The following is a 24,027-nucleotide window of genomic DNA, read 5'->3' as shown; positions in this document are numbered from 1 at the left end:
TAGCGGTCCCCTATATATATATATATATATATATATATATATATATATATATATATATAGGGTAGGGTTCCAGCGTGAACAACCTCCCAAGAGTGAACTGCGTGAACAGATATGGACCCTTGATTTCCTTTTTAGTTGTTAAGGGTAGGATTGTAATTATATAAAAAATTAGATTTAAATCATTATTTTAATAATTGAATTAAGTTACATCTTTCCTAATTTAAATTCATTATCCACATTATGTTTATTTATTAATAAGATAATTATCAAAACAAACAACAAATCACCAGATTTCAATTTTAATTTTTATTTCAGATTTCATCACCAGAATTCAAATTTTGATTTTTAAGATCCACGTAACCTTCATATTTCAACGGTATACACATGTGTACTTGGATATAAATAAAACAGTACACATGTGTACTCAGCATCGTACATATGTGTACAGTAATTTACAGGTGTACATCAACATTCAATACAAAAAGAATTCTGAGATATCACAAAAACAGACGATATACACATGTGTACATCGCATTAAAAAGAGGGCAAAATCAGAATACACATGTGTACATTGCATTTAAACAAATAATTATTTTAATAATTGAATTAAATTACATCTTTCCTAATCCTTAATTTGATTTGTGAGAGATTTATGCAATCAATTTAAGAGGATAATTGATTACTTGATTTGTGAGAGATTTATGCAATCAATTTAAGATTGAAATTACACATATATCTTTTTTGTATTTAATTAAATGGAAAAAATTAATCAAATAATTACCATCGTGCCACTCACTTTAATCTCAAGATCATAAAAATCAAGGGCCCGGATCAGTTCACGCAGTTCACTCATGGGATTTTGTTCACGTTTGAACCTAATCCTATATATATATAGGGTAGGGCTAGGTAGAAAACCCTAAAAATTTGAGAAAACTCTGAAAACTCCCATTTTTACCCAACCTCCCGACGTTTTTTTTTTTTTTTGAAAAAAATAACACATGTAGTATACATGTTTTTAAGAGTTTTGGGCCAAAAAAACAAAAAAGCGCCGAAGGGATGTTTTTAAAAAAAATAAACAAATTTCAGCAATGTCCGGGTAACTAACATGTGTTAGGCAACAAAGGCTGAAAGTTGCTGAAATTTGCTTTTTTTAAAAAGATTCCTTCGGCGCTTTTTTGTTTTTTTTTTTTTGCCCAAAACTCTTAAAAACATGTATATTACATGTGTTTTTTTTTTCAAAAAAAAAAAAAAAAGTCGGGAGCTTTGAGTTTCCCGGGTTTTCTCAAAATGGAGGGTTTTCTACCTAGCTTTATCCTCTCTCTCTCTCTCTCTCTCTCTCTCTCTATATATATATATATATATATATATATATATATATATATATATATATATATATATATATATATATATATATATATACTAGTCACTTACCCGCGCGATGCGGCGGGAGTGGCGATTTACAATAGGATACTCGTTTACCGTTAGTTTATCCGTCGTCTCGTGATATATCGTATAGTACTTAAGTTAGTTTTCTTATTCGTGATCTTCTACAAGAATAGTACAAAACAAGGAAGTAGATGTAATTAAAAACAAGAAGAGTTCAAAACAGTCAAGTAGCTGGACAAAACAATAAAAACAAAATGCGGGGAGTCTCTTGTATCTCTTCCTGTTTTACCAATACATCCGTTCGCTTATGACTTTCTTGTATCTTCTCCTCTCCTGTACCAGATTTCGACACATAACAAAATGTTACACACTTACAGGTGCTTTAAAATAGTAATTAAAAAGTAATTTCAGGAAGCAAATAAGGCACAAAATCTACTAACTTACCTTCGTTTTGATACGGATGCGATTAATTAATCACGCAACACTTCCTGGTAGACAACATTTGATGTGTAAACTCCGCGTTGTTTGAATTCTTTGGCGAGATGTACCAACACCTTCGTACTTTGTCTTGAAATCCCTCTTGATAACGCGACATAAAGTTGTCCATGTGAAAATACAGAATCCGGTAGATAAATACCAACGTTCGGAATTGTTTGACCTTGATCTTTATTAATCATCATGGAAAAGCTAAGTCGAATTGGAAATTGTTTTCTTTTCAGCTTGAATGGGAACATGTCATCTTCAGAAAGGGTTAGAGGGATTCTTGGCAAAAAAACTCTTTTTCCGGCATGTTGACCGACTGCAATTTCCGCATCAATAACATTTCGCATGAAACCCTTACATATCAACCGCGTGCCATTACACAGGCCATGTGATGGATCGATATTACGTAACAATATTATTGGGCATCCAATTTTTAAATGAAGCTTATGAGGCGGCAAACCACTAACATTTAGCGAATTTAAGAACTCGACCGGATAGAAGTTGCGCTGATCGTCTTCAGCTTCATCAAAACTGTAATAAACTTTTTCCTCCCCTTGAAAAATTTCAATCATTTGATTATTAATCTCGTCAACACTATCATTTTTAGTGGACAATATTGCTCTAGAGATTATATAATCTGAAGAATATACATTATCTTCAATTGATGGAAAGATGGCATGGATCAATTCTTTTATAGCGTTTTCTCTGTTGTTGCACTGAATTGTCATGTCATCGGGTATGCGGATATAGTTTCCTTCGATTGGTTCTTCAGTTCCATCACCGACTCTTAAAAGAAATTTAGAAAACCGTGGATCTTTCAGCGCTCTCATATTTATGGTCAACCGCATCTTCTTAGTCAAAGACCAACGAGGTGACATTCGTACGCTGGAGTCTACAATCTGTGCTCGAGTGCCACGTTTGATAACCGGCAACACCTGTCTGAAGTCACCTCCCATAACCATTATCTTTCCACCAAATGCAGAGGCGGAGGATAGTGGGTGCTCGGGGGTGCACCCGCCCACCCCAATATTTCGGTTAGAAGTGTACAAGTTCCGATTTTTCGTCCGAAAATTTTAAAATTATATAGGATCGCCCCCTAGATTATTTTTCCTAAATTGTATATTCTAAATATTTATAAACTTTGTACATAAATGATGGGTAGTGTGGTAAATATACACTTTGTTTTATTTGGAACTATTATTATTTGACCCGATTTGAATCGAATAGCCAACCCAATTCGAACCGAAACATAACGATAGGAAAAAAGTTTTTTGGGTCCCATTACTTTACGCCCCCTCGAAAGTTTTGGTCAAGCTCCGCCACTGACCAAATGGGAGACTAACACCTATAATGTCTTGGAATGTACGATCGACTGCCTCTATCGCTTGTCGTTTAGCCATCGACGCTTCATCCCATATGATTATTTTGGCAGAGCGAATCAGTTTAGCGGCCCCACTCTGTTTTTTAATATTGCACATTGAGTTATTTTCAAGATTAAGAGGAATCTTGAATCTCGAGTGAGCCGTTCTACCTCCTGGCATATTATTAGCCGCTGCACCTGATGAAGCTGTTGCGAGAGCAATAAGACCACGTGACCGAATTTCAGCAAGCAAGGCAATGTACAAAAATGTTTTTCCAGTTCCACCTGGACCATCAATAAAGAACACGCCTGGAAGATCATTATCAACATGCATCATGATCTCATCAAACACGTTTTTTTGGTCCGGATTAAGTGAATGTTTGGCACTCAAGTGTTCAGGTTCCAAAACAATCCCATACTCTTCTTGTAACTCACGATAACCTGTATCTTGTAAGTTAACATCGTCTGTTATCTTAGGAAGATCGAATTCATTGAAATTTTTACCCATGGATTGTACCAAGACACTTATTTCGGTAAGAACCATATTTTGAACTCGTTCTATACTTTGACAGTGTAACCGATGATCTTCAGATAGTGAATCAAAGTGGTCATTCCATAACTTTCGAATATCTCCAGGTTGGCAAAAAATCATTATGGTCGCAAATAACCTTCTAAGAGCATTGGGAAACTGAAACGTAGAGGCTTCTTCGAGACATTGTGATAGATATTCATCGTCTTCTATTAAGCCTAACTCAAGAGCTGCTTTCCGAAATGTCGCACACCGTTGACCATTAACTGTGCAAAGATGTTCGAAAGAAGTAGGCCCTCTGACATTTGACAAAAGTAGGCGTAAGTAGTACCTTTCTCCTTCGGCTGGATTAGCGGAAACGATACGACCTCTTTGTTTTTTTACCGAAACGATGACTCCAATGGCGTGTGCTTCCATTCCAAGTAAAGTGTTTTGGAAAATCTTTATACAAATGTACCCTTGCTGTTATTGGTTTATACACGACCCCACCAAAGTCTCCTTCTAGCTCCCGTTAAGGGCTTGGTGGTGGCAATGACGACGCCCTTTCTTTTACGGAGCTAGGGCGATATGAGGGGCGCTATCCGACTAAGGTGGCTGAAAGCGTTACCCCATATCGAGTAGCTTGTAGAATGTTGTCTTTGGCATCTAAACAACAAACGATATAACTCAGGTTTTATTTTGAGGAAGTATTTAAGACCTATATTTTATATGAGTAGTTTAATTTAGGTATTTAAGACCTATATTTTGTTTCACTACATGAGTAGACCAATGCGTACCACTAACTATACTATGAGATTCCGTAATGAATAACATATACAAACAACATGATTATTTTTTATTTGATGGTATCACATCAGTGTAAGTTTCATATTATTGCAACTGTGTAACGGTTTTTATTTTTTTTAAATGCAAATCTGGATCTAAAAATAATTTTCAATAGGAGATATAATCATGGGATAATATCAATTACAAAAGGTTAAACAAATACGAATTCAGTTTGTATAGAATTTTCGATAAACACACATTCAGTTTGTATCAAATCTGGATCTAAAACTATTAGCTTGACTTTTTAATAAAAAAAAAGAGGCAGTTAAACAATACAGATCCAAAAACCCCAGTTATTTCAACATTTACAACCTTCTAAAGTTAAAAGCTACAGTTAAAAGTTACAAAAAAACCAAGAAATTTGAAAGAACTTACAACAATGCAAGAGGGAGATGTGAAAAGCCGACAAAAAATTTAAAACCTTGATGTGAGAGCCGAGAAACAACGCAAGATCCAGATGCAAAGAGTTGATATATTCTGAAATCGAAGTAAATAGAAGTTGTTAGGTTGATGTTTTGAAAGTAGGATTAGTTCAACTGAGATAAACTTACAATTTCAGTTTTTTTTTTTTTTTTTTTTTTTTTTTTTTTTTTTTTTTGAACGGTTAACGGTTCACTCCCCTTAAGAAATCCGCCCGCACTGCGGGTTCGAATCCCAGGCCCCCCCTAAGGTCCAGCCGCACTGGAATTACCCAATATTGGTACCAGAGTGGACTCGAACCTGCACCCCTCCAGAAGAAACCCCCAAGGGGGAAAACTCCTGACCTCCTCCCAACCACTTGGGCTGGGGATCATTGGCTGAATTATTTTAGAGTGTTGATATCTCTGAATTATTTATAGAGACTGAAGCAAGCATGCTGTCTTTCAAGCATGCTGTCTTTCAAACAAAAATGGCACCATAAGATCACAAATTTCTCCATATGTTATCATTTTAAAATATGTTATCATTTTAAAACAAAAATGGCACCATAAGATCACAAATTTTCTTATCTTTCATTCAAGTATATTCGAGCATATTTTTTATGACATAAAAAAAGATTTATGGTGTCGTATTGTTTTCAATACTATTATTATAGTAGTGCACATGTGCAATATAACATGTACTACAATGTGCATTACATGCTTAAAATTAGTTTTTTGATTCTAGTTTAGCTTTTAGGGTTAGTTTTTTTGGAGGTTTAGGATTAGGATTAGGTTTTTGGGTGTGGGGGGAGGGGGGTTTAGGGTTTTGAGGGGTGGGGGTGGGGGTGGGGGGGTTAGGTTTTTTTCGGGTTTATGTTTAGGGTTTAGTTTTAGGTTTTCGGGAGGGTGGGGGTGGGGGGGTTTAGGTTTGGGGGGGGGGGGGGTGGGGGGTTTAGGTTTTTGGGGGTGTCGGTGGGGGGTGGGTTAAGTGGTTTAGGCTTTCCGTATTAGTGCACATGTGCAGTACAACCAAATTTTTTTTTTTTTTTGAAATTTTTTTTCCATATATAAAAAGTAGCGATTTTTCTAAAAAAAATTGTAAAAAAAAAAAAAATTTGTATGTTTTTTTAGGTTTTTTTAGGCTTTTTTAGTTAGTTTTCGAGTTTTCACAATAAAAGTGGTTTTCATTTGAACCATCCCCATCTTAACAAATCCACTATCTTCTCATCATATAATCTTCACAGCAAGACCAAGCATATAGAGTTGAAGTATCATTTTACTAAAGCATTATAAATGAAGAAACTTGTGTTCTTTAGACTCAAACTAGGAGTCCAGAAGTTTAAATTAGTGTCTTTTTCAGTCAAATGAGTTGTTTGCTAGCCGTTGGTCTATAACGAGTCCTTCTTTATAGTTAATTACTTTGTTCAACTTCGTATTTAAACCTTTGTTTGTTTCTTAATTTCATGCATTGAACAATAGCAACAACAACATTTAACCTAACAGATCTATATACCTAAAGACGTAATCAAACAAAACAAAACAAAATAAGTATGAATCACAATAAACATCAAGTATGTTAAATTAGTAACAGTAAAAGGCTCACTACTAGCGATCCTGACAAGAGCGGCAGAAGGTACCATTCGACAACTCGCAAAACGCGCGCACATTAACCGTCAAGTGTGACGTCATCCGTGCTCCAGCAATCGTCATCAGAGACTGCGCGCATCCTAATTCTCCCAACATCCTAAAAACAACACATACAGATCCAAAACAGGAATACTAACATTACAACAACAACATTTGAAACAATTGCTGATAAATTGATAACAAATCGAGACCCAAAATGGAGAAATTAGGGTTCAACCGTACCTAGGGTTGCCGAGGCGGCGAGAGTGGAGACGGGGAGCGGAGAGCGGCGGAGGACGGAGGCGGGGGAGCGGGGCGGTGGATCGGAAAGATGAAGATCTTGCGGTGGACATTAAAGTTCTGGAGATTGAACCTCGCCATGCCATTTTTGTTCGAGTTTCTGGTGCAGGGATGTTGCTAATGGAGACTAGGGTTTTAGATTTGGGGATTATAGGGTTTCTTTCATTTTGTTCAATCGGGATATTTTAAATTAAAATATTATTTAAAATTTGGTAACTATAAAATTTATTTCGACCATGAGGTGTGGTTTCACGCTTAGGGGGCTAATTGATCCTAGTTTTTGGGCGTGGGGAGGTGTGTATGCCATGTCGGTGGGGAGTGGAGGGATGGGCGTGATTCTAATCACGTGAAGGGGCGGAGGGTTTGCGATGTGGCGTGGGGGCGTCAATGTGGTGGGTTTCTTACAGACGTGGGTTGTGGTCACGCCCTGGGCGTGAAACGACAACAAATGATCTTAGAAGGTGGGATTTAGCCATTGAAATATACTATAAGTATCAAATACAAATGAGTCTTGACATACAAAATAACCTTAACATGAGAAGTGAAGGAAACCCCTTTTTTTCATCTACTTAAGTATGATGTTTAATTGTAAAATGTAAACACAAAAAATATTTATAATTTTACACTAGTATAGTAATTATGTAATTAGTGTAGAATCATAAATTTTTTTAAATTCTGGGACTAAAATCTCTCTTCTCTATTAAAGGAGAAAGAAGATGACCTAAGCTTTGCTTAGACCGTGGGGTATGGTGGGGCGTGGGTTGGGGGCATGGTGCGACACGTGGACTATGGGGCACCCAAGACCAAAAGCAATTTTCAAAGGGGTATGGCGGGGCGTGGCTAGCCCGGCGTGGCTTGGCCAGGTGTATTAAAATAAAAAAAAATCTAAAATTTAAACATAGCCCGCTATGCCCTAGCCAACAAGCCAATAAGAGCCGGCCACATAGGATCGCTAGCATGCCCCACGCCCAGCCTTAAACACCCGCCCAAGGGGCCATGCCCAAACCCAAGCCCATCCGGGTGGTGACTTGGGCGTTTCTCTCCAACCCACGCCCCATCATAATTACATCATAATTCATTTTACATATTTCAAATTAATCTCTCTTAAACAATCAAGTGTGTATGTATTTATACGTGTATATAATTTGTATGTGTATGTATAAATCCATTTCAAAAATCAAATCATAATTTCAATCATCCTCTCTCTCAAATAAAGTCCTGGTTTCATTTTCAAAATTCAAACCATAGTCATCTTCACACCTCTCTCTCTTCAACTCAGAAATAAAACCCAAGAAACCCTAACTCTGAACAAAACCAGAAGAACATCGAAGCGATGGAGTCAAGCATCAGATCTAGAAAATGCAAGCAACGTCCATCGTAATCCGATCTACTTCCACCGTCACAGATCCGGTTTCCGGCGACAGGTTCCCGGCCAGTGCAGATGGTGGCGGGTCAAGGGTTTTCAGTGGTTTAGTTCTACTATGCAACTGAAACCAGAGCACTTTATAAGGCGGTGGCAGGCCCTCAATCGGCGATGGTGGCTGCAACTATTGGTTGAGTTAAGCGGTTTTGAAGATAGGTATACATCTTAACTCTATCCGTATCATTTAATTGAGGGTTAGTTATCTCAGACCTTAAAACATGAATTGTTAGTAATGTTTTAACAATATTGAGATGATAAATCAGGTGTTTTACCTCTTTAAAAGTCCAAGTTTGATGCATATTTTAGTAATATTTGTTAGGTTTTGATATTGAGTTGTAAGTTGATGTTGAAATATAGACGATTTGCAGTATAAAGAAGTGCTGGGTAAATGGTCTTTCAAAACAATGTCCTTATTTAGCATTATTCTTTTATTTGATATTAGGTTATCAATAGGTTTATGTTTTAATTTCATATAAGTTTTAGATTCTTTGATTATTGGGAATTTAGATACAAAGCATTTGATGATTTGGAAGGAATTGAAGTAGCTTGGAATTCGGAGGAGCTGGAGCGTCTATACGCAGAAGTTCAATTACTTAAAACGCTTAAGCATAAGAACATTATCAAATATAACATTTCTTGTGTTGATACAATGAAGGAGCACATCAACTTTATTACTGAGATTTTTACATCTGGAACATCAAATCATTTTGGTTGGCAACTCAAAACTTTATTGCAGGGTTTTTTGGTTGGATTAAAGTACATGAAGGCTAGTTGTCACCCGAATTGATGATCAAAGATAGTTGATTTTATCTCCCGTTATATATATATATATATATATATATATATATATATATATATATATATATATATAGGGGACCGCTAGAATGAGAACCACCCCGAGTTGTAAGAACCACGAGAACCGCGACCCGCGGGTGGCCGTTGACCACGAAATTTTTTTTACACCTAGATCCGTATATTTTAAGACCGGGTGTAAATTTTGGGTTCAAACGGCGCGCCCGAGGGGGTAGTTTTTTACGCCCAAAGTTTGGGTTTTTTTAATTTTTTTAATTTTTCTTTTTTTTTTAACCAAACTTTGGGCGTAAAAAACTACCCCCTCGGGTGCGCCGTTTGAACCCAAAATTTACACCCGGTCTTAAAATATACGGATCTAGGTGTAAAAAAAATTTCGTGGTCAACGGCCACCCGCGGGTCGCGGTTCTCGTGGTTCTTACAACTCGTGGTGGTTCTCATTCTAGCGGTCCCCTATATATATATATATATATATATATATATATATATATATATATATATATATATATATATATATATAGGGTAGGGTTCCAGCGTGAACAACCTCCCAAGAGTGAACTGCGTGAACAGATATGGACCCTTGATTTCCTTTTTAGTTGTTAAGGGTAGGATTGTAATTATATAAAAAATTAGATTTAAATCATTATTTTAATAATTGAATTAAGTTACATCTTTCCTAATTTAAATTCATTATCCACATTATGTTTATTTATTAATAAGATAATTATCAAAACAAACAACAAATCACCAGATTTCAATTTTAATTTTTATTTCAGATTTCATCACCAGAATTCAAATTTTGATTTTTAAGATCCACGTAACCTTCATATTTCAACGGTATACACATGTGTACTTGGATATAAATAAAACAGTACACATGTGTACTCAGCATCGTACATATGTGTACAGTAATTTACAGGTGTACATCAACATTCAATACAAAAAGAATTCTGAGATATCACAAAAACAGACGATATACACATGTGTACATCGCATTAAAAAGAGGGCAAAATCAGAATACACATGTGTACATTGCATTTAAACAAATAATTATTTTAATAATTGAATTAAATTACATCTTTCCTAATCCTTAATTTGATTTGTGAGAGATTTATGCAATCAATTTAAGAGGATAATTGATTACTTGATTTGTGAGAGATTTATGCAATCAATTTAAGATTGAAATTACACATATATCTTTTTTGTATTTAATTAAATGGAAAAAATTAATCAAATAATTACCATCGTGCCACTCACTTTAATCTCAAGATCATAAAAATCAAGGGCCCGGATCAGTTCACGCAGTTCACTCATGGGATTTTGTTCACGTTTGAACCTAATCCTATATATATATATAGGGTAGGGCTAGGTAGAAAACCCTAAAAATTTGAGAAAACTCTGAAAACTCCCATTTTTACCCAACCTCCCGACGTTTTTTTTTTTTGAAAAAAATAACACATGTAGTATACATGTTTTTAAGAGTTTTGGGCCAAAAAAACAAAAAAGCGCCGAAGGGATGTTTTTAAAAAAAATAAACAAATTTCAGCAATGTCCGGGTAACTAACATGTGTTAGGCAACAAAGGCTGAAAGTTGCTGAAATTTGCTTTTTTTAAAAAGATTCCTTCGGCGCTTTTTTGTTTTTTTTTTTGCCCAAAACTCTTAAAAACATGTATATTACATGTGTTTTTTTTTTCAAAAAAAAAAAAAAAAGTCGGGAGCTTTGAGTTTCCCGGGTTTTCTCAAAATGGAGGGTTTTCTACCTAGCTTTATCCTCTCTCTCTCTCTCTCTATATATATATATATATATATATATATATATACTAGTCACTTACCCGCGCGATGCGGCGGGAGTGGCGATTTACAATAGGATACTCGTTTACCGTTAGTTTATCCGTCGTCTCGTGATATATCGTATAGTACTTAAGTTAGTTTTCTTATTCGTGATCTTCTACAAGAATAGTACAAAACAAGGAAGTAGATGTAATTAAAAACAAGAAGAGTTCAAAACAGTCAAGTAGCTGGACAAAACAATAAAAACAAAATGCGGGGAGTCTCTTGTATCTCTTCCTGTTTTACCAATACATCCGTTCGCTTATGACTTTCTTGTATCTTCTCCTCTCCTGTACCAGATTTCGACACATAACAAAATGTTACACGCTTACAGGTGCTTTAAAATAGTAATTAAAAAGTAATTTCAGGAAGCAAATAAGGCACAAAATCTACTAACTTACCTTCGTTTTGATACGGATGCGATTAATTAATCACGCAACACTTCCTGGTAGACAACATTTGATGTGTAAACTCCGCGTTGTTTGAATTCTTTGGCGAGATGTACCAACACCTTCGTACTTTGTCTTGAAATCCCTCTTGATAACGCGACATAAAGTTGTCCATGTGAAAATACAGAATCCGGTAGATAAATACCAACGTTCGGAATTGTTTGACCTTGATCTTTATTAATCATCATGGAAAAGCTAAGTCGAATTGGAAATTGTTTTCTTTTCAGCTTGAATGGGAACATGTCATCTTCAGAAAGGGTTAGAGGGATTCTTGGCAAAAAAACTCTTTTTCCGGCATGTTGACCGACTGCAATTTCCGCATCAATAACATTTCGCATGAAACCCTTACATATCAACCGCGTGCCATTACACAGGCCATGTGATGGATCGATATTACGTAACAATATTATTGGGCATCCAATTTTTAAATGAAGCTTATGAGGCGGCAAACCACTAACATTTAGCGAATTTAAGAACTCGACCGGATAGAAGTTGCGCTGATCGTCTTCAGCTTCATCAAAACTGTAATAAACTTTTTCCTCCCCTTGAAAAATTTCAATCATTTGATTATTAATCTCGTCAACACTATCATTTTTAGTGGACAATATTGCTCTAGAGATTATATAATCTGAAGAATATACATTATCTTCAATTGATGGAAAGATGGCATGGATCAATTCTTTTATAGCGTTTTCTCTGTTGTTGCACTGAATTGTCATGTCATCGGGTATGCGGATATAGTTTCCTTCGATTGGTTCTTCAGTTCCATCACCGACTCTTAAAAGAAATTTAGAAAACCGTGGATCTTTCAGCGCTCTCATATTTATGGTCAACCGCATCTTCTTAGTCAAAGACCAACGAGGTGACATTCGTACGCTGGAGTCTACAATCTGTGCTCGAGTGCCACGTTTGATAACCGGCAACACCTGTCTGAAGTCACCTCCCATAACCATTATCTTTCCACCAAATGCAGAGGCGGAGGATAGTGGGTGCTCGGGGGTGCACCCGCCCACCCCAATATTTCGGTTAGAAGTGTACAAGTTCCGATTTTTCGTCCGAAAATTTTAAAATTATATAGGATCGCCCCCTAGATTATTTTTCCTAAATTGTATATTCTAAATATTTATAAACTTTGTACATAAATGATGGGTAGTGTGGTAAATATACACTTTGTTTTATTTGGAACTATTATTATTTGACCCGATTTGAATCGAATAGCCAACCCAATTCGAACCGAAACATAACGATAGGAAAAAAGTTTTTTGGGTCCCATTACTTTACGCCCCCTCGAAAGTTTTGGTCAAGCTCCGCCACTGACCAAATGGGAGACTAACACCTATAATGTCTTGGAATGTACGATCGACTGCCTCTATCGCTTGTCGTTTAGCCATCGACGCTTCATCCCATATGATTATTTTGGCAGAGCGAATCAGTTTAGCGGCCCCACTCTGTTTTTTAATATTGCACATTGAGTTATTTTCAAGATTAAGAGGAATCTTGAATCTCGAGTGAGCCGTTCTACCTCCTGGCATATTATTAGCCGCTGCACCTGATGAAGCTGTTGCGAGAGCAATAAGACCACGTGACCGAATTTCAGCAAGCAAGGCAATGTACAAAAATGTTTTTCCAGTTCCACCTGGACCATCAATAAAGAACACGCCTGGAAGATCATTATCAACATGCATCATGATCTCATCAAACACGTTTTTTTGGTCCGGATTAAGTGAATGTTTGGCACTCAAGTGTTCAGGTTCCAAAACAATCCCATACTCTTCTTGTAACTCACGATAACCTGTATCTTGTAAGTTAACATCGTCTGTTATCTTAGGAAGATCGAATTCATTGAAATTTTTACCCATGGATTGTACCAAGACACTTATTTCGGTAAGAACCATATTTTGAACTCGTTCTATACTTTGACAGTGTAACCGATGATCTTCAGATAGTGAATCAAAGTGGTCATTCCATAACTTTCGAATATCTCCAGGTTGGCAAAAAATCATTATGGTCGCAAATAACCTTCTAAGAGCATTGGGAAACTGAAACGTAGAGGCTTCTTCGAGACATTGTGATAGATATTCATCGTCTTCTATTAAGCCTAACTCAAGAGCTGTTTTCCGAAATGTCGCACACCGTTGACCATTAACTGTGCAAAGATGTTCGAAAGAAGTAGGCCCTCTGACATTTGACAAAAGTAGGCGTAAGTAGTACCTTTCTCCTTCGGCTGGATTAGCGGAAACGATACGACCTCTTTGTTTTTTTACCGAAACGATGACTCCAATGGCGTGTGCTTCCATTCCAAGTAAAGTGTTTTGGAAAATCTTTATACAAATGTACCCTTGCTGTTATTGGTTTATACACGACCCCACCAAAGTCTCCTTCTAGCTCCCGTTAAGGGCTTGGTGGTGGCAATGACGACGCCCTTTCTTTTACGGAGCTAGGGCGATATGAGGGGCGCTATCCGACTAAGGTGGCTGAAAGCGTTACCCCATATCGAGTAGCTTGTAGAATGTTGTCTTTGGCATCTAAACAACAAACGATATAACTCAGGTTTTATTTTGAGGAAGTATTTAAGACCTATATTTTATATGAGTAGTTTAATTTAGGTATTTAAGACCTATATTTTGTTTCACTACATGAGTAGACCAATGCGTACCACTAACTATACTATGAGATTCCGTAATGAATAACATATACAAACAACATGATTATTTTTTATTTGATGGTATCACATCAGTGTAAGTTTCATATTATTGCAACTGTGTAACGGTTTTTATTTTTTTTTAAATGCAAATCTGGATCTAAAAATAATTTTCAATAGGAGATATAATCATGGGATAATATCAATTACAAAAGGTTAAACAAATACGAATTCAGTTTGTATAGAATTTTCGATAAACACACATTCAGTTTGTATCAAATCTGGATCTAAAACTATTAGCTTGACTTTTTAATAAAAAAAAAAGAGGCAGTTAAACAATACAGATCCAAAAACCCCAGTTATTTCAACATTTACAACCTTCTAAAGTTAAAAGCTACAGTTAAAAGTTACAAAAAAACCAAGAAATTTGAAAGAACTTACAACAATGCAAGAGGGAGATGTGAAAAGCCGACAAAAAATTTAAAACCTTGATGTGAGAGCCGAGAAACAACGCAAGATCCAGATGCAAAGAGTTGATATATTCTGAAATCGAAGTAAATAGAAGTTGTTAGGTTGATGTTTTGAAAGTAGGATTAGTTCAACTGAGATAAACTTACAATTTCAGTTGAGTGTAGTTGAGGGTTTGTAAAGTGTTTGTAGAGTGTTGATATCTCTGAATTATTTATAGAGACTGAAGCAAGCATGCTGTCTTTCAAGCATGCTGTCTTTCAAACAGTGCTGTCTTCCAAACAGTGTTTGTAGAGTGTTGATACATTATAGAGACTGCAGCAAGCAAGCTGTCTTTCACACAATAGTAAAATGTTGCTTTTTCAGCTGGCTGTAGATTGTACTTCCCTGCTTTTGGCATCCATTTTTGTCTGTAGCATATGTCAAATGGGTTAACATCAGTTAAAAAACAAAAAGCATAAAAAAAACAAAACACATCATAAAACAAAAACAAAAACAAAAAGCATAAAAAAAACAAAAGCATAAAAAAAACAAAAGAAATGACAAAACTATATATCCCAACCAATATGAGCATGATGTTTAACATCAGTTAGGTACCCAATCTCGATCAAAGCATCAAGTTTTATATCATATCAAAACACAAAATATAGTCAAGTTTATATTCTCTCAGTAGCATAGCATGTTAAAAATTAATATTCAAGGTTTAGAAATTACCAAAAAAGAGCGAAAAACCGACTGAATTCGAATCGCAGCCCATTCTTGACACTAATGCTCCGTTAGTTCTCGCAAAGTCAACCATCATAAAAAGAAATCAAGTATTAGAAAAAACATAAACGCGTGAATTTATATAATTTAGGTCAAATCATTTAAAACAAACAATTTACTAAAAAACATATACTAAAAAAATTTACTAAAACATAAACGTCGTGACAACTTCTAGATTTTTAGCCTTTTTTTTCTATATCTCCAACAACATCATGATTCACTTTCATGACAATGAAAAACTCAATAGAATATGTGACCACAAAATAATCAACCAATACAACTCCGTAATCCTTTAAAAAAACTAACCTCATCAAAGTGTCGATGTCGACCATCCACATAACTCTGCATTGTGATATTTGGCACAAAAAATAAGCATGATAAACAAATAGAAGTCACAAGAGTTTAAAACACTGTAAAATAAAAGGAAAAAGGGGTGTGGATTCATGGTGTTCTATGTATTTATGAATTTAAGTAGTTAGGTTTATATTTTCAGACAATTTTACAGTGACAGAATTAGATGTTTGCAGCAAGGTTCTTCAAGAGCCGAGTACCATTGTGTTTCCCATGTGTGATCTTGAGCCCTTATATGTGTTGTGTCTTCGTTCCCAAGCCTGCAGTTGACTTTTGTAACACCTATAAGCATTTTTTGAAAAACCATATGCATATGAGACATATCATAATGTAATGTTAACATACACCAACTGCAAAAAATAACTTCTTTATAATATATGCACTTAGTAGCCCAGCCTATAATTACAAGTGTTAAAAGGGCAACCAAACACAAGCTGGTTTATTTTGTATCAGTTTCAAGTAGTGTTTTGGGTAGCTTTATGGAACCTTATGATAAAAAAAGATGGATAAGCCCCTCAAAGATGAAACCTTTTATTACCTCCGCAGCTTTGACTAATATGAGGGCTACTCCAGGTGCTCCATGACACCAATACAAAACGTCATCACTCTTCCTCTCTTCATCACGCGGGTAATTCCCACTCGAGAAACGATTGTTGATCATGTATTTAAAAGTGTTCTTCACATCTGCATCTTCATGAGCATCCTGTTTAAGATCAAAATGCATGAGAACGGACATAATCCCGGCTAACCCATGAGGAACACCCCAATACCGTTCACCATTTTACCGAACATCAAAGAGCACTTTTCCTTTTTGCCAAATTTCCTTCCATTTTTTATCGATACTTTCATAATATGAATAAACCGGAAAAAAAACCCATAAACAATAGCCCTGCCCCTATCAGACTATTTATAATAACTCCAATCCTAACCCAATTAGGAGTACGACGCATTAAAATGTATAAACCACACTTATCCAAACTTATTTGAAATTCAAAGAATTGATAAGTTTATCAACTAATTCTGGATGTATAGCCAGTGGTAGTGTAATGAAAGCCAGTGGGCTGTTGATAGCTTGTTAAAAATCTTGTATGAGTACTAAATTACATGTGAGCATATTAAGGGTAATGAAAGATGAAACAGGAGTAATATAAGAAACAAAAATGGTAACCTGAAAAAAGGAGTAATATATTTTCATGTCAAAGTGTGGTTGATCTAGTTTCCTAGTAATGGCTTGTGTTGCACTAACCTGTTGAATGAGTAAATATGATATGTATAATTTACAAAAAGGAATATATCAATATTTAAAAGAGGAACATTATGTACATGTGTGTCGATAAAGAGGTAGCAACACTCATATTGCTGCCCAAACTCTGCACACAAATTTACATGTTAACGTTTAACATTGCCTACAATAACAAACATTTAGTAAAATATTGCTATGAGTTGCAATTCAAGGTAAAACTTAAAAGATGAAGAATGCAAAGAAACCTGATACATAACGTCATTAATCAGTTCTTTTGCCATCTGAATTTGTTCCTATAACCAACTTCAAAGTGAATACAATAGTAGATGAATAAAAAAAGAACCTGTAAAAAAGTCAACATATGCAATCACATAGAAAAAAATATATCAAAAGAACCAAGACAACCCTTAATCAAGATACACGCAGCACCAGGGAACAATATCGTACCTGGATTTTGGATCTGTTCAAAGTTGTACCTACTACACCATGACAAAGATCAACATCATGATCTCACAAAGGAAAAAAAGGATAAAAGAAACATAAGATTACTAACCTATCAAAGTCTTCAATTGGAAAACACGCCAGATCTTCAAGCTTCAATAAAGCACAATGGATTTAGGGTTTGTAATCAGAAAAGAAAACAACAGAATCGTGAACAACTTTGAGAAAACGACCTAATCGTTGAACCACTAATTTGAAACCCCTAATTTCCGCAAAATTAACCTCTAAAATTATGCATTTGTCAGAATTTTTGAAGAAACTGAAGTTGGTTGATGAACCCTAACAGATCGAAAACCGAAACCTAACAGACAGTCACCTGATTCCGGCCATTCTCCAGCAAATCTGTGGATCCCTTGTTCAAATCTGTGGATCCCTTGGTGCCTTCGACATCTGAAAAGCATATAGAAACTACCGTCAAACATCATAACTTGCCAGATATATTCATTAAACGGTGTCAGTTCTTACCAAGTTGCCAGATAAAGCTTGTGATAGATCTCATGAAACCCTGGATCTGCTCATCAAACGGATCTGGTGATAGATTCAAACGGATTTGGTGATAGATTCAAACGGATCTGGTGATAGATCTCATGAAACCCTAGATCGCCGAGAGAGAGAGAGAAGAGAGAGAAGAGAGAGAGAAGATCTGATGTTGTTTTGTGAGATGTGTGAGGAATGAGAGAGAAAGCAATTGGTGATCCGTGTGAAGTCAAATGGACGGTCCAGATGTAGATCCGTGTGAAAAAGTTAAAAAAATGGAGGGTTGAAGATGATCCGTGTAAAGGGTAAATGGTCTGTGTTTTCTTGTGCCTTAACACTTGTACATTGTGCATTAATTGTTTTTTCAACACCTTGTTGAATTACCATCTTGTCCTTCATATATGTTTATTAAAGTAGTATAGATATATATCAAGGTAACATATTTTAAACAGGCGGTTGGCTAAAACTGATTTAATAATAATGATTTAGTGATTTGCTATTTTGCTTACAACTGATATAAGCCGAACAGCCCTGCCGTTGATGAACTCTCAGCCGATTGATTAATTGAAATTAGGTAATAGTTAGTCGCTTAATTTGTGATGTATTGCAAAATACATCCTTTGTTAGTGTATATTTTGTACATTCTATCATTATTTATAGTTTAGTTTTATTTAGAATTACGTACTATTGATCAAAGTTCGTTTTTCCAGGTTTTGATACGTTACGTGGCTGAAAATTGAGTGGAAACGAGCTATATTGTTGAAGCATTACATCTTGGAACAATGTCACAAAGAGTTAGAATGATTCTTGAAAGCTTTTGGGAGTGAAAGTTGATTTCAAGATGCAAGTGGCTGTGAAACATCGTCACTGGTGTAGCACCACGGGTAGGAGGTCAGTTGCTCATGCTACACCACCAACAATCAACAAAAAAATCTAATATTGGAGGTGCTGGTGTAGCACCAGCACAAAAGGGAAGAACCAGTGGTGCTACACCACTGGGTTGTCTGGCGAAAATTATGTGTTTATGGTTAGGGTTTCATATAAAATCATAAGTTAATGATCATTAAGAGGAGACTTACGAACCAAGAACCCTAGGAGACTTTTGAGAGCAGATTTTTGAGGTTTTTGAAGTGTTTTGGCTAACGGGAATCATCCGGTCGAAGCTTGGAGCGTGGAAGTGAAGATTGTTCGGGTTTTATCTCCCGGTTTTCTTTAATTTCGTGTTTTCGATCTTTTCCAATGAATTCTTGTTTTGAACTTGCTTTGTTTGTTTTGAACATCATGTTTCTTGGCTAAACCCTAGATACTACCTAGACAAGATGATGGTTTAATTCATGTTTGGATCTTTTAACGGTTTTTATTGATTGATTATGGATTGATTTCTGAAAGTAACGTGTTCTAGATATTCTGATTTGGTGCGTGTGCGTATTTACTTTTGATTGTGGATTGTTTACTGTTTCACATAGATTTTGGTGGATGTCTTTCACATAATAGATCTGTGTTGATTATTTGCATCCTTGCGGGTTCGGGTGATCTTTGGGTAAATCGGCCGATAGCCTTAGAAACAGTAATTAAAATATAATTAGAAGTAAATATTCTGCTTAACTTGTCGCTGAGAGGCTCGAGTTAGTTATTAGGTCGCGGTGCAATATATAGCTAATTTAGATTTTGAGAGAAGTCGACGTTAGTTCCCTAATTGTGCTTGTGTCTAGTAAACCAAGTTAGAACCTAGAACTGCCTTAGATTGTCGCGCTGAGAGGTAGATAGTCGTATTAGGGCACTTTTAGAGTCGTTAGAGGACTGAGCGGAAATCTAACAGTCGGTATTCATAACAGCCTTGTAGGGTTTCCTAGGTTTCTTCCTGAGAAGGGTCGGGAAGTCTTAGCATTGAAATACCTTAAGGTTTAGTATTTTACGATCCCGGCTCCATACAACAATAAAACCGTTAGAAGTCCATTCACAGTTAAACTGGATTCAAGTCTAGGTAGTCCTTAATCTCATCTGAATTAAAACCCTAGTTTCCGTTCGTGTCTTAGTTTAATTTCAATTTAATCAAAATTTTAGGATTTTAGTAAAACCCCCCTTAAAACACAATAATTATTAAGTCGTGTCAGTGTCTAGTCTAAATAGAGTCGTTAACGTAATTCATTAGAGTCCTTGTGGGTTCGACATCCGGACTTACTTTTCTGTGCTAGAGTCGACCGGTACACTTGCCGGTGAGTAGTTTAGTCAGGTTAAAGAGTCTAGATTTTTATTACTTGAGTCTTAATTTAGGGTAATTTTAGTTTAATTAGTTGAACTACTTTTTCCACATCAAGTTTTTGGCGCCGTTGCCGGGGATTCTTGGCAATTGCGTTAACTGCTTTGTTTGGATTTCAACTGATATCGTTACGTGCTTTTTGTGTGCTTGTGAGTCGTAGGAGTCCAAGTAGTTTTAGTGTCTTTTTTGTATTTCTTTGAGTCTTTTGTTGGAGTTGACTTACTTGTTTTATTCTTGGTTTTGCAGTTCATGCCCCACGCGCGTTCGCAGGGACCAGTGAAGCCACCAATTGACAAGTCTTCCTTCTCTACACCAATCCCTCAGGTTCGAAAACCCCCAACTTCATCTTCAGCCCTTTCTGACTCTACACTTCCATCTAAACCACCGAACTACGACTTCACCCCGAAGTCATCACCCCATAATTCCCCACCACCCTCCCGTCACCCTAGTCCACCACCAGTTCACCAAATGGCCGAAAACCAAACTGTCCACCAGCGTTCCACCGCGGGTTTTACCGCAAACTCACCCATCACCCTTCCTGAAATCACCAATGATAAGTCTTGGCAAATTCCTTCATACATCATGACTGCCATTAACAACTCTTGTCAGTTTCGTGGTCGTGATGATGAGGATGCGCCAGCACATATCAACCGTCTCACCCGTCTGTGTAGCACCTTCGGCATCGAAGGTGTGAATCTTGATGCCCGCTATCTCCAAGTCTTCCCCTTTTCGCTTGCTGGCCGCGCAGCCACCTGGCTTGATTCGCAGCCAGCAGGTACTTACACCACTTGGGCTAGACTTAGAGATGCCTTCCTTGCTAAGTATTTCCCACCTGCGAAGGCCTCTCGCCTTCGAGATCAGATCCATTCCTTTAGAATGGAGCCTGACGAACCTTATCACTTAGCTTGGGAGAGGTTTCAAACTTTACTCTCGCGTTGTTCCCAACATGGACTGTCGGATTGGGCCTTAGTAGAAAAATTTTATAATGGTCTTACCCCTGAGTGCAAGGCCCGATTCAACACATCCGCAGGAGGCCACCTAATGGGAAAGAAAACTGTGGCCGACTGCAACGACCTCTTTGAGAGCTTCGCTCATGCTGATATAGACCATAGTGCTACCGGCAGGAATTCCAATCCTGTGATTACTTCCTCATCTTCTCGAGGAGTGAACCAAGTCGTTTCAGACTCAAAGGTAGTATCTCAGCTTGAATATATCACCAAAGAGTTGCTAGAAATCAAGAAGAAGGTAGATAGATGCGAGGTTTGTAGAGGGGGACATGACACCATAGATTGCCCAACCATCACCCTAGAGCAGGTCGAGTATTTAGCAGGTCAAAATAGGGGTCCAACTAACCCGTTCAACAATAGTAACTCTAATTGGCGTGCTAACAATTATCGCTCCTCAGGTAACCCCCCTGGTTTTCCGTCAGGTCAATATCAAAGTAGGGGGCCAGGTTTTTATTCTAGTGGGGGGTCGGGTCAAACAGGTCAATTTGCTAGTTCAGGTTTAGGGGGGCAGTTCAGAGGTGAGGGGTCAAACCAAGAGGTTCAACCTAAGAGTGAGGGGTCAGGTGGTAGTTTGTCTAGGATAGAGGACATTCTTTCCCAGTTATTGGTTAAGGATCAGGCTACCCAACGTACCTTAGAGGACCCCGCTACGCTTTTAAAGAATAATCATTCAAGCTTCTTAGACCTTCAAAGGCAAGTTGGGGATATTGCACGCTAGTTGCAAGAATGACCTCCCGGTCAATTCTCGGGCAACACAAAGCCCAACCCATCTGGCTCTTTGAAGGCAATTTCGACTCGTAGTGGTAGGACCTTAGGAGAGGTAGTGAGACCCGAGAGTGTTGAGATAGACGATGAGGACCCCGTAGATGAGGAGATTGAAATGGAGGCGCCCGGTAAAGTGCAACCTAGGTTAATCCCAGAAAGTACCACACACACCGGGGGTACTTCAAGTGAGAAGAGTGTAGGAAAGAGACCCGTTCAAGTTATCCCATCACCCAATGTTGATATTTCCCGTGCTCCGTTTCCTTCCCGCCTTAAAAATCAAACTTATTCCAAAGAGTACGGGAAATTTTTAGAGATCTTTAAGCAGCTTAGGATCAACCTTCCTTTTATATAAGCTCTTCAATCAATGCCGAAATATGCAAAATTCCTAAAAGACCTTCTAAAACGCAAGGATAGGTTAGGAGAGGTTTCTAACATCCTCCTTAGTGGAGGATGTTCCGTCGTAGTGTTGAATAAGGTTCCGGAAAAATTGACGGACCCGGGCCTTTTTACTATCCCGTGCTTGTTTGGGAGTGATACCGAGTGTAGGGCCCTAGCCGATCTGGGAGCGAGTATAAACCTAATGCCATATTCCATGTACGAGAGGTTAGGTCTAGGAGAGTTGTCACCTACACGCATGTCTTTGTCGCTAGCCGATAGATCCGTTAAGTATCCACGTGGCATTATCGAAAACCTTTTAGTCAAAGTGGATAAGTTCGTCTTCCCCGTAGACTTTGTCGTTCTTGATATGGAAGCCGATGAAAAGGTTCCTATCATTCTAGGACGCCCATTCTTGTGTACCGCCAAGTCCATCATCGATGTCTTTGACGGGAAAATCACACTTCAAGTCGGAGAGGAGAGGGTCACTTTCGAGATAGCACGCTCCATGGAACACCCTAGTGGTTCCGATGATCTTAGTAGTCCTTGTCATTCGGTCTATTTCATAGAGTCTTTCTTATCTTGTGTCGACCATTGCTTTGACTATATTAGTGGAGCCGACCTAGTTGAGAATAGGATAGACGAGGTAGTTGAGAAGGTAGAGGAGGTTGTTAGTGAGAGTGAAGAGGTAGAAGAGAACGAGTGGGTCCCCGAAGTACTAGCATTGAGTGAGATCAAAAGTGAGAGTGAGAGTACACCTATAGAGAAGCCCGCCCCATTAGAACTCAAAGTCCTCCCGTCCCACTTAGAATACGCTTTCTTAGGTGAGGGTTCCGAGTTTCCCGTCATTATTTCGTCTAAGTTAGAGGAGGGAGAGAAGGGTAGGTTATTAGAGGTGTTGAGAGTGAATAGGGAAGCAATTACATGGCGTCTTTCGGATATCAAGGGCATAAGCCCCGCCTATTGTACCCACCGGATACTTATGGAAGATGATTATAAGCCGGTGGTGCAACCTCAAAGGCGCCTGAATCCGAACATGCAAGAGGTTGTTAAGAAAGAAGTGCTTAAGTTGTTAGATGCCGGGGTGATTTACCCCATTTCCGATTCACCATGGGTTAGCCCGACCCAAGTCGTCCCAAAGAAGGGTGGGATGATGGTGATCATGAACGAAAAGAACGAGTTAATCCCTTCCCGTACCGTTACCGGTTGGCGTGTATGCATAGACTATCGAAAGTTAAACGACGCCACCCGGAAAGATCACTTCCCCTTACCATTCATTGACCAAATGTTGGAGCGTCTAGCGGGTCAACAATTTTATTGTTTTCTCGATGGATTTTCGGGTTATTTTCAGATCCCCATCGCCCCGGAGGATCAAGATAAAACGACATTCACATGCCCTTACGGCACTTATGCGTATCGCCGCATGCCTTTCGGGTTATGCAACGCTCCGGCTACTTTCCAAAGATGCATGGTTGCTATATTCCAAGACATGCTTGAGACTTCCATGGAGGTTTTCATGTATGACTTCTCGGTTTATGGCACCACTTTCGACCAATGTATTTTAAATCTTGATAGGATGCTTAAGAGGTGCATAGAGACAAATCTTATGTTGAATTGGGAGAAGTGTCACTTTATGGTGACGGAGGGGATAGTTTTAGGACACAAGGTGTCAAGAGAGGGTATAGAGGTGGATAGGGCCAAGATAGATACTATAAGTAGATTGCCTCCACCTACTAGTGTCAAATCCGCTA

The 24,027-nt window shown here is 37.6% G+C and overlaps 3 protein-coding genes across 9 annotated transcripts; all 3 read right to left on the bottom strand.

Annotated features, from left to right (window-relative positions):
- Window positions 1-1,616: 1,616 nt before the first annotated feature.
- On the bottom strand, window positions 1,617-2,854 carry LOC110929105 (ATP-dependent DNA helicase PIF1-like). Its single transcript, XM_022172223.2, has 2 exons — window positions 1,831-2,854; window positions 1,617-1,719 (listed from the first exon to the last, which is right to left on the bottom strand). Exon 1 carries the CDS (start codon window positions 2,829-2,831, stop codon window positions 1,857-1,859), a length of 975 nt encoding a protein of 324 aa, XP_022027915.1. The 5' UTR covers window positions 2,832-2,854; the 3' UTR covers window positions 1,617-1,719; window positions 1,831-1,856.
- Window positions 2,855-2,987: 133 nt separating this feature from the next.
- On the bottom strand, window positions 2,988-7,079 carry LOC110929106. Of its 3 annotated transcripts, XM_022172224.2 has the most exons (4): window positions 6,854-7,079; window positions 6,622-6,728; window positions 4,959-5,060; window positions 2,988-4,403 (listed from the first exon to the last, which is right to left on the bottom strand). In XM_022172224.2, exons 1-4 carry the CDS (start codon window positions 6,994-6,996, stop codon window positions 4,336-4,338), a joined length of 420 nt encoding a protein of 139 aa, XP_022027916.2. In that variant the 5' UTR covers window positions 6,997-7,079; the 3' UTR covers window positions 2,988-4,335. The 3 variants fall into 3 exon arrangements, with proteins under 3 accessions (XP_022027916.2, XP_022027918.1, XP_022027917.1); XM_022172226.2 differs by lacking the exon at window positions 2,988-4,403 and having other exon boundaries at window positions 4,982-5,060; window positions 6,588-6,728; window positions 6,854-7,070; XM_022172225.2 differs by lacking the exons at window positions 2,988-4,403; window positions 4,959-5,060 and having other exon boundaries at window positions 6,507-6,728; window positions 6,854-7,071.
- Window positions 7,080-11,104: 4,025 nt separating this feature from the next.
- On the bottom strand, window positions 11,105-15,334 carry LOC110929104 (ATP-dependent DNA helicase PIF1-like). 5 transcript variants are annotated; one of them, XR_002586844.2, is made up of 4 exons: window positions 15,247-15,334; window positions 14,682-14,942; window positions 14,506-14,607; window positions 11,105-11,264 (listed from the first exon to the last, which is right to left on the bottom strand). XR_002586844.2 is itself a non-coding variant. In XM_022172221.2 (2 exons), exon 1 carries the CDS (start codon window positions 12,374-12,376, stop codon window positions 11,402-11,404), a length of 975 nt encoding a protein of 324 aa, XP_022027913.1. In that variant the 5' UTR covers window positions 12,377-13,521; the 3' UTR covers window positions 11,105-11,264; window positions 11,376-11,401. The 5 variants fall into 5 exon arrangements, 1 of the variants encoding a protein (XP_022027913.1); XR_004888469.1 differs by having other exon boundaries at window positions 14,506-14,942; XR_004888471.1 differs by having other exon boundaries at window positions 14,552-14,942.
- Between the last annotated feature and the right edge of the window lie 8,693 nt (window positions 15,335-24,027).

Source organism: Helianthus annuus, chromosome 3 (assembly GCF_002127325.2).
Source record: "Helianthus annuus cultivar XRQ/B chromosome 3, HanXRQr2.0-SUNRISE, whole genome shotgun sequence".
In the NCBI taxonomy this organism is placed as follows: domain Eukaryota; kingdom Viridiplantae; phylum Streptophyta; class Magnoliopsida; order Asterales; family Asteraceae; genus Helianthus; species Helianthus annuus.
Note: the sequence above shows the minus strand (reverse complement) of the source record. Positions and strands in the feature narration are given on the sequence as shown.

Excerpts from the sequence above, each read along its gene's own strand:
- LOC110929104 (XM_022172221.2), bottom strand. The coding sequence starts at position 12,376 with ATGGTTATGGGAGGTGACTTCAGACAGGTGTTGCCGGTTATCAAACGT.
- LOC110929106 (XM_022172224.2), bottom strand. The coding sequence starts at position 6,996 with ATGGCATGGCGAGGTTCAATCTCCAGAACTTTAATGTCCACCGCAAGA. Across the intron at positions 6,729-6,853 it reads CGCCGCCTCGGCAACCCTAG|GATGTTGGGAGAATTAGGAT; the intron begins GTACGGTTGAAC and ends TGTTGTTTTTAG. Across the intron at positions 4,404-4,958 it reads CATCTCCCTCTTGCATTGTT|ATGCCAAAGACAACATTCTA; the intron begins GTAAGTTCTTTC and ends TTTGTTGTTTAG.
- LOC110929105 (XM_022172223.2), bottom strand. The coding sequence starts at position 2,831 with ATGGTTATGGGAGGTGACTTCAGACAGGTGTTGCCGGTTATCAAACGT.